Genomic DNA, 14846 nt, shown 5'->3' with positions numbered 1-14846 from the left:
CTCGGCTTGGCAGGTCTCCAGGAGTGAAGGGTGTGGGCGGGAAGGTGGAAATCCTAGCTTCCTTCTTTCTCAGAGCATCTCTTCCCCTTATTATAGAAAATGGAGAATTATTCTCATTCTAGGAAATCCTGGAAGCTTAACAAGAGTGCAGCTTAAGTTATTTAGGGCCTAGAGTTTCTATGTGGTTTGATTTCTAAGATGTAGTCTGTGTTTATTCAGAGTTTAGGAATTTAACCCTGGAAAAGACCTCAGATAACCCAGTCCCCTTATTGAGTCCCAAGGAGGTTTTATGTCACCTGTTAGTGGCAGGGAGTAAAAACCAATCTTTTGGAGATCCAGTACAATGGCACCAGCCTGACTCTGAGGTATTTGGATCCCTGTTTGAACAAAAGGAATGTGAATATCCAAAATCCTGTTTTTACTAAGGGTATTATGTTTTCCTTATTTTCTTAAGGGCCAAAATATCTGAGAAGTTCAAATACTTCCATCTGTAAATTGAACTGTTATAAAATGCAGTCTTGATGTGGGTGTGTGAATGTGAGGGCTTTTTAGATAAGCAAACTCTGCATAGATATCCACAGAAGAACCTATAAATGCCCTTAGCCATATGAGTCTACCCTTTAAACCTTAAAAACCTTATTCTTGGGCCCCTACAACGGTTATCTCAGTTCAGTCACTGATAGTTGCCATGTCCGTCTTTCGGATTTGTCTCTTACTCTGTCTCAGTTACCCTGCTGCTGTGCCTTCCCGTACTTGCCCCCCTCACCCCTTTGTGCTTCTTCAATTCTAATCTTTCTTTACAGCTTTACTACTGGCGTGGTTTCTGGACGGGCTGCTAGTTCTTTGATTCACCCACCCCAGCCTTTCAAGCCGGCTTCATTTTGTTCATCCCTTTCTCAAGAACTTGCTTTGGATCTGACACAACAGGCATAAGGGAGCCACACTTGTAAATTAGATCTTCAAGACCTGTTATTAACCTGTGTGTATTTTTTTACCCCCTCCCCCACCCAATCCATTGCCCTTTTTCCACAGTGATCGGTCTCTCTCTTCTCTCCCTCTCTCTTTTCTTGTTCATTTGTGATGCATTTCCTTAAGAGGCTATTGCTTATCTGATTAAATTTCTTCTGACTGAATTGTAAATTTTCTTGAAAGTAGCACCAACCCCCAATGACAAACCACAAATATTTCCAAAAGAGTGGAACACATATTTGTAAGGCAGTGTACACTCTGGCATTACTTACTTTATGAAACTCCAGCACAGTGGTTAATTACACCTCTGGTTGTGAGTGTAATAACTGATTTTTGTGACTTTTGCCAGGAGTAGAAAACTTCAGTACCATTAATGAAGGACTTTGGGTGTGTGTACCTAAAGTAAGTGAGGTGGTTTTGGTTTTTTTTCAGTCCCGTGTACAATTTGTGGGTTAGCTTTTCACTTGAGGCCTCTCCGGGTGTTGGAAAGGCCAGTGCTGCCCCATTACCATCGCGTGTAATACTGAGCTCCAGAACCGTGTCTTAATCACACAGCACTCATTTGAAAAATTTTTAAAAAATTTATTCTGATTCTTAATACTTTTACTTGCTTTCTTTTAAGTGACTCCCGCTTTATTTCTCTTTCTCCAGGATGACAGTGATGGAATTCCATGGTCAGAGGAAAGGGTGGTACGTAAAGTCCTTTATTTGTCTCTGAAGGAGTTCAAGAATGCCCAGAAGAGGCAGCATGGTGAAGGCATTGCTGGGAGCCTGAAAACAGTGAATGGTGAGTTGAATATTTGTTGGAATCTCTATTGTTTCTGTATTGGATGTGGTTTTTGCAACTTGTGCTTTTAAAGCTGGGTCCTTACCGTCGCTAATTCTGGACATCCTGATGGATTTGTAGGTTCATTTTCATGTGTCTTTATGTGCTGAACGATGTAATTGGCAGGGTGCTGTAGTCAAGTCCATTCCCTATACGCAGGACCAGAGCTGCAAATCTTATTTCTTATTAGGTCCTGGGGTGAATGTGGAGCCTGTTTTACAGGTTTTTCTGTGGATATCTGCCGTAGTTTTCTGTATGACAGCAGAAGTCTTTGGTGATGTTCCTGTAGAGAGGCGCCTTTGGATTTTACCCCCTGTTTGTAAAGGAAGTAGCCTAAATCTACAGTATGCCTACTGCCCTCCCTGCTCTCTGGCACAGCAGCCTCCTGAGTGACTGCTTCCTTGTATGTTGATCAGGTTGGGCAGGTTGCTACTCGCAGCAAGCATACAGCAGCACAGGATTTCTGTGCACCCAGAAGTGTACCTCTTCCTGTGTGGTTATCTAAAGGACCCTTGAAGCCTGCAGGGAAACTTGCTGCTATCTGAATTTATTCTGATGTCTTTTTTAATGGGGTTTAGTATGATTCAGATGAAACCGTCCGATGAAAACCATTTCAGAACAAACATTTGGTTCTTCAGGGCATGTGGCTGTGGTGGCATTCCACAGTCTCTCTTTTACTTACTGATCTCTTAGAATTGTAGATAATGTGGATCAACCACGTTCTGCTTTGTACTTGCTTGGAGCTGGGAGATGAAGAAGAGGAGAATGTTTTTTCTTAGGATCTTTGCTGTGGTCATGGGAAAACAGTCATCACATGTGGGTACTTGCCAGCTTTCCAGGGTGCAGAGTGACAGGCTCACTTAGGGCTTCCAGTTTCTTTCCAGCTTGCTCAGTTGTAAGATGAGTTGTCTGGAAGCCTCTTGTTGGAAGTAGTGCTTATAGACAATGGACAGGACCTGTCATTGCTTTGTTGCCACAGGGCCCTGGCTGGATTTTGTGAGGTGACATCCCTGTCATCCGCCCAAGTTTTTTCACTCTCTTCTATTACTGTGTGGTTTGACCCAAGAACCCCCTAAATTCTAAGCTAACATGTAGTGAGAAAGGCCCTTTTAAAATTTCTTTTACATTTGCAGAAGTAAGGTAAGTAGTGGAGTCTGTTGCCGCAAGTACTCAGTTTGGACCCTCATGAATCACTGACAGAAACCCCGTCTATTACTTGGCTGCCTATAATACAGTAAACTATATGCCCTGTGTCTATTTAGAGAACATTTGATGTGATAGTTTTTGCCATTGCTTCACAGTAAACACAGGTGGTCCTCCAACTTAGGACGGTTCGACAAAAAATCGATGGTTTAATGATTTTTAAACTTAATGATGGTGTCACAGTCATACACGTAATACACTACATGAGATACTCACGCCATTACAAAACAGACTTTGTTAGGACATTTGCTAAATTCACAGGGGGTTCCAACCTTTTGGCATCTCTGGGCCACACTGGAAGAAGACTTGTCTTGGACCACACGTTAAAATATACAAACGCAAATGAAAATTGATGAGGCAAAAAAAATGATTTTAAGTAAATTTACGATTTTGTGTTGGGTTACACTCATAGCCATCCTGGGCCGCGTGGGGCCTGTGGTCCACAGGTTGAACAACCCCGGCCAGGTTAAAAGTGTTCTGAACACATTTTACAGTAGGCTGGGCTAAGCTATGTTAGGTTAGGTATATTAAATGCATTTTCAACTTAAACTCATTGTAAACTGAAAATCTTTTTTTAAAAAAGATTTTATTTGTTTATTTTTAGAGAAAAGGAAAGGATAGGGAGGAAGAGAGGGAGAGAAACACCCATTGCCTCCTGCATGCACCCAGACTGGGGAACGAACCTGCAACCCAGGCATGTGCTCTGACCAGGAATTGAGCCAGCTAACTTTTCCTTTGCAGGATGATGCCTAACCCACTGAGCCACACCAGTCAGGGAAAACTGAAAATATCTTATTTGGATGTAACTTCATGAGAATAAGTGAAGGAGTAGTGTTGGGCTTGATTAAGATTGTTTGAGAGGGTAAAAAGGAGAATATCATGGAATCCTGGAGTTAGAGTAGAGCAGTGGCTGTTACGGGTTTAGGTTTTGGTGTTGTGGTACAAAAGCTCTCCCTCGTTCTGCTGTTCATGAGTGGTAATGCTTTACTGCTCTTGGAATCTCAATTAAAAAAACAACCTAACTGGGAAAAAATCAGCTTTTAGAACAAAAGCCTAGCCAGGTGTCCAGGATTGAATAAAAGTGGAATTTGGGTAAAAGAACAAGAACGAAAGTCATTCAAGAAGCGACGAGCACTGCCAGCTAGTTTGGGTTCAATGTAACCCTCATTTTTTTTTTTTTTTTTTGGTTTTTGGGGGTTTTTTTGTTTTTTGGTTCTTTTTTTGGCAACATGAAGGGCTTGACAATGAGAAGGAAAGAATTCTAAGAAAAGTTGTCAAAAGACATCTCTGCTGGGGTCATTGAAGGCTTTAAATAATTCTTGTAACAACTTCATAAAGAAAAAGGTGGTTTTTGTTGTGTTAGTTTGCTTTTCACCCTGATAAAGACTGACTTGTCTTTTTTTTTCCTTTCTTTTTCTCTTTTCCTTTTCTTCCTTCCTTCCTTTCCCCCTCCTTTCCTTCCTTTAGCAGTTCTCATTCAGTTTGTGAAATTGCAGTGGATATGACTTTTTCTGGTTTCAGCTGGTGTTTCTGCAGACGGCATCCCAAAGCCACCGTTTTGTTTTACTGTGTATTGCATTTCAGAAGCAGTTCTAGATAAACCCAAGTATCTCCTTGTTTCAGAGCTGAAGTTTGTTTTAAGACGAATTTTCTTAAAGGTGGCTAATACGTTAAAGTGTGCTTTCCTGTTTGGGGCTACTGGAAAGCACAGGAAAACAGAATCGTTACCATGGGAATAACTCCCAGAATCTCAGGTGTGCTCTCTAGAAGGATGGTATTGAGAGAGTTGAAATAGCAGGGATTATTCAAGATGTGTTGTTGTTGTTGTAGTTTTTGCTGAATGAGCTTGAGAGTAGGGATAATTGTGGGTAGTGTGTTCTTTCAGAATGTGTGTATGTGTGTGCTCGTGTGTATCACTAGAGCTTAAGTGGATGCTTTATAATAGAGCATCATTCATATAGTTACAATAGAATGACCCTGTCTTAAGCTGTATATCACAGCATACAATCTTGGAGCTCTTCACTGTGGGGCAAGTGAAGACAGGGTAGTGGAGGGGAGAGTGGTTTTAACAGTCATGCAAGGTACTTGTTTTTCTTTTCTTTATTTATTTTTTGTTATTGTTAGTCCCCCAAACTCTCAGGTTCCTTTTTAAAAGTTGAAATAATTCCATTGGTCTAGTTCGTTGTTTTTGTTTTAAAATCTTTACCAGATGACCTTTTTTTTCATTGCTTTTTGGACAGAGAAAGAAACATTGAGGTAAGAGAAACATTGATTGGTTGCTTCCTGTATGCACCTGGACAGGGATTGAACCCACAACCTAGGCCTGTGCCCTGACCAGGAATTGAACCTGCAATCTTTCAGGTACATTGCTCTAACCAGCTGAGCCACACTGACCAGGGCTCGGTTGGTCCACTTTTGATTGTGGTGGAGATTTGTCTGGAGGTAAAGTTTTGAAACTGCAGTACAAAGCCTTTGCTGGAAGGTGGAGTATGACACTGGATGGCACATGGGTCAGAGGGTCAGAGCATATGCTTGTTCCCAGATGGGGGGGGTACTTCCACCCTTCTGTCGCCCACCTTCTCATGCTTTATCACTTGGGGACCTTGGGTAGTAACATACCTCTGAGTTTGTTCACCTTGGTGTCTTCACTTGTAAGCTGAATAAACATCCTTCTGGGCTTTGTGTTATGTGTGTAGTGGCTTTTCTAACTGTCACTTGGTTATTTAATATACAACAGCAGAATTGGAATTACAGTTCAGTTTGTGTAACTTTGAATCCAGTACTTAGTTTTAGAAGACATAATGGATGAGAATTATAACATATCTTTGCAACAGTAGTATTGAAAACAAGATGTTTTATTTTTTTCTCCTATCAATTTTTAAACAAAGATGTTTCTGGGTGATTGATCCTGCTAGAGTTTCTGGGGGAAATTCAGTTTTAACATAGTATCTTGCATTAACAATAGAATAGGTTTGGCATAATTTTGTATCTGATTTGAATTGACATCACTTCCGCTAAGTTATTCGCATGCTAGGATGCTGAACAAGCAGCCTCTTGTACTTCTTTCTTGTGTGAGGTGGGTTGGGGGTCTGATATCTGTTAACGGTGTGCAAACAGCGGCAGTTTGTGTCTGAGTGGCTGAGCTCAGCTGCCCCATTTCTGCAGGTCTAGTGTAGCAGTAATAACACAAGCAGACATAAGATAGTAAAATCCATGTTTGCCATCAATCTTGCTTTTGTGGTTTTAAAGTGACAGGGAATGAATTTTTTTGTCCTGCTAGAGGTAGTGAATGTGAGTCGTGAATAGTCTCATGGATTGTCTGTGTAGGAACAGAACCACCATTATAGCTCGTTGGTTATAGCCAGGCTTAGGAGGCAGTGCTAAGATTTTTGCTGATTGTGAGCCTTCTGTCTACTTTGTCTACTTCCTGCTGTAGATAATGCCACTTTTCCTGGCTGTAATAAATTGACAAAAGCTTAAGAAAGGGCTGGCAAAGGCTAAGGCTACGGCCACTCTTTGAGGACCCTTAGCTCACTGGGACTGAAATTAGGGACATTTAAATAACATGCTACACAAGTAATGAGTACACATAATTACACAGTAAGAGAGGGGAGCTATTAGCTGTATTTGAATTTAATTTGCTTCCTGTAAACCTCATTTGAGATCCAGCAGCTCTCTGTCCAGCTAGAGACTTGACCAGATGTAAGGGAAGCTGAATCCTTTTCTTAGAATCTCCCTGTGGGTACTGGTTGTGATAACTAACCTCTATTGAGTGCTTTCTATTTGCCAGTTACTGTCCTAGCACTTTACCCATATTTTACTTATTTAATCTTCAGAACAAACCCATTTCGTTGATAAACAAATGACACACTAGAGTGGATTAGCAAGTTGCTGGCAGAGGCAGGATTCAACCCCTGGATTTTTTGTATAAGAGCTCCCTTGCTTTCAGCTACTGCCCAGATGAGCAGATAACTTTGGACCCCCTTCCCCTAAAGATGGGATCCCCCAAATAGGAAATTGTAGGAGGACGTCTTCTTTTGAATCAGAGAGCATGTTTCTGGGCTTCATTAGACCTTGTGCTTAAATAGAGGGAATCAAAAAAACTGTACTCCTTTCGATGGTTACCCTTCCTGCTTCAGCCACAGGCACACACCTGCATTAATTTCTTTCTATTTCTTCATATAGAGATAAGAGATTTGTACCTCTAAGACTTGTCAAACCAGCAGGCTGACAATCAGACAACCATCAGCCATCTTGTTGCAGTGGTGAGAGCAGGCAGCCTTTCTGGCCACAAGTGCCAATTTGTAGCCAAGTTCTGGAGTTGGAAGTATAGATATCGGGAGATGCCCTCCACTCCCCTACACACCCCTTGTTTTTAAGGAGTAGAATTTAGGACTTACTTCAAAACCTGCTTGAAGATTCCTGATGTTTGTGGATTGTAACATGGATCCAAGTCCTGCATATTCATTGTGTACAACATAAAATAAAATTGACTTGTAAGTCAAAATTGTAAAAATTATGCATCTTGTCTGCTGAATGGAAGTTTATTTATGGAGTCATGTTTGAAATGAATGTCTTGGGCTTGCCTTCCCTTAGCCTGAAGCTTTTAGGTTCTATAGGGAGGATCCTGCCAACCCCAAAATCGGCTTACCCTCTGGTTTGTCCAGCTTGAACACTGATGTGTAAGTGCTGGTGTCCTCTGTAAGCTCTAAGGATCATAGTCAGGCGTCAGAGCAGAATGCCACAGGTTGGATTTTCAGTTTCCTCTAACATGCCAGTCTCTGAGGCTTTTCTTACCTATGTCCCTGACCTGTGAGACAACATGTCATGTGGAAAAAAAAAAAGCTGGGTGAAATGAGGGTAAATGCTTGTTGAAAACAACGTAAATTTATTGTTCATTAAAAGCAAAACTACATCTGTCCTGGAAAATGGCCGAAATGAGAAAGTTTAACTTTTTCTCTGTGCTTTCTTATAATAGTCACTTTATGGCTTAGGTAATACAGATGGGGCGTTTCTTTGTAGAGCTTGCCATCTGGTCAGTACCTGAGAGAGGTTTTGGATGTAGGAGGTATTGTGAGTAAGAAAAACTGAAGTCCACTTGCTTATTTTGGAGGAGTCAGGTTACTTTATTTCATTCTATCTAAAATGTCATTGAATGATACACTGTGATTTTATGTTTCAGTAAGAAAGGGGAAAAAATGCTCCCAATTATACATGTGAGCCATCATAATTTATAAGATTCTTTCTAAGTTTAGGTATGCAGGTTTCAACATGAGAAAACGATACGTGACCTGGAATCAGGGAAGCGGAACAAAATACTGTAGGAGAAATGCTTTAAAAATCAGAAGTGTGTGACTGTTTGGTCTAGTGGGAGGCCGATGATGTGGAGCTTTCAGGCAAAGCTTCGTGAAAGGAGTGGCATTCCATGAGCCTTGAAAGCCACGGGACTCTGTGCAAGGGCAGGGGATTAGGATGGGGTGGTGGGCCAGCAAATAGACATTGGACAGGTTTCTGTGGCTGGTCTACTGATATTGTTCTGGCCCCTGGGGAGCGGCGAGCCTAACTGCAGCCCTTTGGCTGCAGAATTTTGGGTGGTTAGAGCAGGAAGGACCTTTGAAATTTATATAGGTCAGACTCATCATTTTTCAGATGAGAAATTTTGAGCCTGGATCATGAGCTTAACTGGAAGGAATGGGTCATGCTGAAGACTGATTAGAACCAGAAATGCAATTTAAATGATGGTGAGGCGCCAGACTTCCCAGTAGGCATGGCTGCATGCAAGGATTTCATGGACAGTTAAGAATGGAGGTGCCCGTGGAGGTCAGTGTGTTCTTATGCTTCTCTTTCCCATCCTTTGCGTTTGAAACCTCCTGTGCCCCAAGTTTATTCAGCATGTCTGTCAATTCTGTAAGCTCTGTGCTTACATAATCATCCTCATTAAATCGTGGACCCCCTTAGTAGAAGGGGCATACAACATAGGTAATGTCACCAAGAAGAGGGAGTTGGATGACTAGGGCAGGAGGGCGTGTGCGTGTGTCTGTTTGAGCTTGACCATCCTGCAAGGTTTTCCTGCTTGTCAGAGTTCTTAAAGAATCCTGGCATTAAGGGTTGTGCACGACAAGAGGATGGAAATCCACTGTGGTGCAGAATGTTACTTAAAGCTGTTCCACCTATAAGAATCTTTCTCTCTCCAGTCACATTCTCCATTTGTGTGCCAAGTCCCTCTCTCTTCATGTCTACAAGAAAACATCACTTTGGAAATTATACTTCCTTTCTTCATCATTATTTACTTCTTTAGTAGATCATTCCCACCAGTAAACAAACATGTTGTCATTTCTCCCATAATAAAATAAACCCTCCATCCTGCCATTTTTCTTTAAAGAAATGTCTAAATAGTGTGTCTTCCTCTACTATTTATATTTATGTTCATACCTTCTCCTTATTCTCTTTGAACCCCAAGAGTCAGGACAGTTAACAAGGCTAATGATGATCTTGGTTGCTAAATCCGGTGTTCAGTCAGTGTGGCTTTAGTTGTTCATTGGACATGTTTGAACCTTTCTTGAACTTCACCTGCCTTCTGCACGTTGGTTTCTTGATGTCTTGATAGACCTCATGATCTTGAGGTGTGCCAAAGCTAATTATCTATCTCCATTCTTTCTAATGTGCATCTGCCCTGCCCAGCTTCCCATTGTCAATAAATGCCAGTTTTATTCTTCTAGTTGTTTCGGCAGAAACCTTGGAGTGAATCTGTTACCTCTGTTTCTTCCTTGGTTTGTCTTCTGTCCATTGGCAAATGTGTTTATTCCAAATTCCGAGTGTCTTCCATATCTGAATTTTCCCCACTGCCACTAGTCCACAACCTCTAGCTGGGGCTGAGGCTCATAATGTGCTCTTACCTTCTGCCTTTTTACCCCCTCCAGGCAGTAGCCAGCACAGTCCTTTATGAATGCAGGGACCTCCCACCTCTCAGCATGAAAGATGGCCGCTTGCTGTGGGCCCCCGTATCTCTCTGGTCTCATCTACCTCCCACTCCCTTGCTTCCATCTCACCTAGTCTAGCATTCCCGCTGTTCCAAATACTCTGAGCATATTCTTGCCCCAGAACTTTTACACGTGCTGATTTTCTATCCAGAACTCTCTCCTGGTAGTTACCTCTGTGACTTGATCCCTTTCCATATTTCAGGTTTCTGTTCAAATGTGCCCTTACCAAAGAGTCTTTCCTCTTTCAGCATCTCATTAAAAAATGTGTCTTTGTCTGTTAGTTACCCTTTAACTCCTTACCTTGTAATATTTTTGTGCATAGAACATTGTATTGTTGTTGTTTATTATAAGCTCTCTTTCCACAGTATATTTTACGTTCCATGAGAGAAAAGTTTCGTCCTTGTTGACTGCCGCTGTATGCACAACTCCTGGGTGCTCTGTAGAGCATACATTGTGTGAACCAGTGCACATGGCGGCCATGCTGTGGATGCATGTGGTCCTCTCAGTTCAGGAGTGCGAGCTGTTCACTTCTGACTCTAGATTTCATTTAGGAAATGCACACACCTTGAAGTCTAGGTTCCCCGATCATAGCCCATGCTGTTTTCCTGTCACTAAAGTGCACGTTTGTTCATAATTGTGGTAAGAGTCTCATCATAGAGATTCTTGAACTTGGGTTATCCTTTTACCCTTTCTTTCTGAACCACATTTGTTGAAAGCCTATTTAGACGCAAGATACATTGCTTGGTATTGTAAGTTAAAATTGGGCTTTTAATAAAGAAAATAAGTTACTGCTTTTAATTCTTTACAGCACTATGACAATTATACGATTGCTAACATAATTTTATGGGTTTAGTGGGTCTCAGATATTAAGCAAATCAGGATTTGAACCCAGGTCTCCTTACTTCAGATCTTGTGTTTTTTTGTTGTTAACTGAATAAAACTTTACATTCTGAGAAATTACATACTGTAAGTGTATGGCTCGATGAGTTTACAAATAAATGCACGTATACCTTTCTGACCAACACTGGAGTATGGATGGAAGACCTCTCCATCATTCCAGAAAAGTTCCCTCCTGCCCCTTCCAGTTTATTTTAGTTCTTTAAAGTATGTGCTCATTTTGGGGTTTGCCTCGGTTTTTAGAAGCTGTTATAGTTTATGTTGTTTTCCTAGAATGTACCAGGTGCCTGAGAGTGTCTGCAGAGCCTGGAAGGTGCGTCGGAGCCATAGGCGCTTGTGTGCCCAGTAAGCAGCTCTTGGAGGCCCCAGCTTAGGAAGGCATCAGCCAGTGCTTGAATAAGAACCCCACAGCTGGACGTTCTCATGAACATTTATCATCTTCGAGTGTCATTTTTTGGGTCCAGATTCTCTGTCTGAAATTAGCATCATGGTTTGGGTTCTGAGCTGTCATGTGAGTTCAGACCACAGAAAGGCTTTTGAACAGTTCTAGTTCACATCCTCTTCGGTGTTACCTTTCTCTTGTGGCCCCCGGCGCCCCCCTCCCCTTCCCCCCGCCACCGGCAGCACTACTTAGTATGTGATTATTAAGAAATTGCAGCCTTGTTGTGTAATTCAAGAAATTCTGGAACTGGGCTCTCAGACTTGGCTTTCCCCCAAAGGCAAAGCTGAAGAGGCATCGAAAGTCATGTCCCGTCTCCGTGAACAGTGTTTTCAGTGAGGAGCCCTTCATCTGTCTGATGGCCTTGTCGCACGTGGCAGCAGCCTGGGCAGCTCAATATCTGCTCATTTTTGTGTGGCTGTGGTGAAAGTCAGTATATTAGGGAGCTGTGCTGCCATACCATAGACAGCACCAGAAATTTATTTTTAATCATTCTGGAGGCTGGAAGTCCAGGATTCAGGGTGCTAGCCAATTTAGTGTGTAGTGATGGATGGCTTCCTGGCTGTGTCCTCGGAGGGCTGAGAGAGGCACTGCACTGGTGTCCCTTCTTATGAGGACACATGCTTAGTGATTAGGGCCCCGCCCTATTGACCTCATTTAACACAGTCACATTGGGTGTTAGGGCTTCAAGTCAGAACTTGGGGGTAGGGGACACATTCAGTCCATAATGGCCTAGAATTCGGTAGTGCTTTGAGGTGGTGATGATTTTACTTTAATTTTAGATTAAGTTACTTTCCTTGTTAATCTACAGCATGGTTCTTTTGTGCTTAAATGATATTAGAACAATTTACTGGTACATCACACCAGGAAACCTTAAGAGCTGTTTGACCTTAGAGAAGTTATTCTTCTCAGTTGGATGAAATTAAACTTGGACTTATTCATTGAGTACTTGTTTTTGTGAGACTACTTGGGTTAACCTCAATACCATATATCAGTGGGGATCGAAACATGATTGATTTGCAAAGGTTGCTGCTACAGAAGTCCAGGAGCCCTTAGACAAGGGCAAACAGGGTGAATCAAAAGCCTTAAAGATTTGAGAGGGGAGTGGAATTGAGATGGCCCTGGAAGGATGTTTCTGTTGTTGACTTTTCTGGGGAAGATTGTGGGATTACATGAGGTTGGGGGGAATTCATCTTCTTTGCTTGAATATTATGCTGAATATTACATTTACGCCAGTAAATATAGTTTAGAGCAGTGCTTTTCAACCATTTTCACTTCTTTACATGTATGGAAAGGGAATACCCTGTGGTGGGTAGATTAGATAGGCTTGTACCCAACCAGAGACGACTTGCTCATGTGCAGAGCTTCTCTGTGTTCACCGCTTGTAAATGATGTCACCTACCTCCTTCCACTCAGAGAAAGGCTTCATGTATTTTCTCAATCTAACCCATTTCATGAATTGAATTCTGTGGTATGTGTATTTATGGATCTTTAAAAAAAATTTTGTACTTAAAAAAAAAGATTTTATGTATGTATTTTTAGAGGAGAGAAGGGAGGGAGAAAAAGGGAGAAAGAAACATCAGTATGTGGCTACCTCTCACGTGTCCCCTGCTGGGGACCTGGCCCATAACCCAGGCATGTGCCCTGACTGGGAATTGAACTGGCAATCGTGTGGTTTGCAGGTCAGCACTAAAAGCACTGACCCACACCAACCAGGGCTATTTATGGATCTTTAATTACTATCAGATATGGCAGCATGGACTAGTGCAGTTTTGCTTTGCTTGTGAATCTCGTAGATCCCATTTTCCCCAAATTTAGAGGGTATTTTGCTTAGCTTTTGGAAATAACCTGTTAACACTTGAGCCACATGAAATGTTCAGAGTCCCGTATGGTATATCTTTAAAGCCAGAAGAGTGATAACCAGAGATGTTTTGGGAACATTACCCTACAGTCCATAAATCCCTTAGCTTACAGTTTGTTACTCAATCTCCCCTGCTGCCAAGTCTCAGAGCTTTCTGGTCTTATCAATAGGCTTGAGGGTGTTTCTTCAGAGTCCCAAATTCAGCTTCTTCATAAGTTCTTTCCAAAAGATCATAAAAACAGTACGGGTCTCTCATTAGAGGGTGTTTGGGGACAATGAGGGAGAAAACGAGTTGTTTTGTAGCCTTAGACCTGCCGATCAAGGAGCCTGTCAGCCAGGCCGTCCCTGTGTGGTACCGAGGAGAGCTTTACCGCTCTCTTCCCTGCAGCTTTTGAGGGCTCCTCATGCCTCATGTTTTGAGACCCTGTTCCTCTTCTCTCTGCCCTGTTCCCTGGCCTTGCATTTGTGTTCTTGGTGCATTCACACTTAGGATCAAATAATTCAGCTCTTTCTGCACACAGGGTCTCCTCCTGTGTGACCTGCCACTCCACTGTGTTCTGGGTTATTCCTTAACAAGGTCCAATTTCCCTTGGCAGGTAGGTGATACCTGGCTTGGCACCTGGCCTTGATGAGAGGCAGAGACATCTGGGCCAGAGACTCCCACGCCAGTTTCTGGTGCTGTCAGAAGTGGTAGTTTCCTTACGGATTTCCTTGGCTCTGAATGGGTCACATTGCCTTCTCATGCAGGAAGGTCTCTATTTGGGGAACAGTTAACCCTTTTTTTTGACACTCTCCTCCCTTTGGATATGACTGTGGTATTCATGAAGGACCTGGAGTTTGGAATCCATGTTTTTGAAAATTGCATCTGACCTTTCTAGAGTGATTTCTTAGAAGGGCTACAAACCCTCTTCAGATATGATTATACCCATAGAAGTATTTCATATTTACGGTTTGCATTTGCAGGAGGCCTGGTACTTTCTAGAGGGATCTACATCGCAAATAGATGAGCCCGTACCCTAGTGGCTTTACCTTATCCTCACCCAGCAGATTACCCAACTTCCGACTACTAGAGTTGTTTGAAAAGGGCCTTTCCAGTTTACTCAGTTGGAAAGTGTTAAAGGGTGAGCTGGAAGACTCTCAGCTGGCACTTTCTGAATCCCTCAGAGGAAAATATTGGCAAACGCTCCACTCTCTGCCTGAACTCTTATAAATTGAGAAGCCAAGAGTTACGAAGCCGTCGCAAAGGGTCAGGTTGAACTGTGTGTGGGAGAACATGTAATGGCTAAGGCTAAGATAACCTGCTGTTTTCTGATGATAATACTGTTTGCTACCTGTACCCCATTCTCCTCTGATTTTTTATTTAATCACCCTGCCACTGAAAATAGAAGTGTGTCCTAAAGGCAATTTACAGTGCATTGTTTTTCCTGGAGAGTCTTTACTCCAGAAGATGCACGTAGCTTTTCATTTCTTTGTCCTTGTTTCCAACTTAGAGAAGAAGGAAAGCCCTGGGCTGCTTTATTCAACAGGTGTTGCACCTTCTACTAAGTTGCCTTTTTTCATTTTTGGCTCTTCTGTGGTTTGAGGGGACAAGGTGCTGAGACAAGAAGCACGAGCTTGCCATTGATTTATTATCCTGTTTGTTACCATCTGTCTGCCTTACACTTTGAGGGA

At 42.3% G+C, this 14846-nt stretch overlaps 1 protein-coding gene across 2 annotated transcripts in view; it reads left to right on the top strand.

Moving 5' to 3' along the window:
• The window catches only part of JARID2 (jumonji and AT-rich interaction domain containing 2), a 245285-nt gene that overhangs the window by 113894 nt on the left and 116545 nt on the right, over positions 1-14846 (top strand). For both annotated transcript variants that reach the window (XM_054591874.1, XM_054591876.1), the window contains one exon: positions 1621-1756. In XM_054591874.1, coding sequence (XP_054447849.1) covers positions 1621-1756 — 136 coding nt within the window. Of the gene's footprint in view, positions 1-1620; positions 1757-14846 lie in introns of those variants that run through there.

This window comes from Pteronotus mesoamericanus, unplaced genomic scaffold, assembly GCF_021234165.1.
Source record: "Pteronotus mesoamericanus isolate MK-2021 breed Mesoamerican mustached bat unplaced genomic scaffold, CSHL_Meso_final scaffold_31, whole genome shotgun sequence".
In the NCBI taxonomy this organism is placed as follows: Eukaryota; Metazoa; Chordata; class Mammalia; order Chiroptera; family Mormoopidae; genus Pteronotus; species Pteronotus mesoamericanus.
The sequence above is the reverse complement of the archived record's forward strand: the minus strand, read 5'-3'. Positions and strand labels throughout refer to the sequence as shown.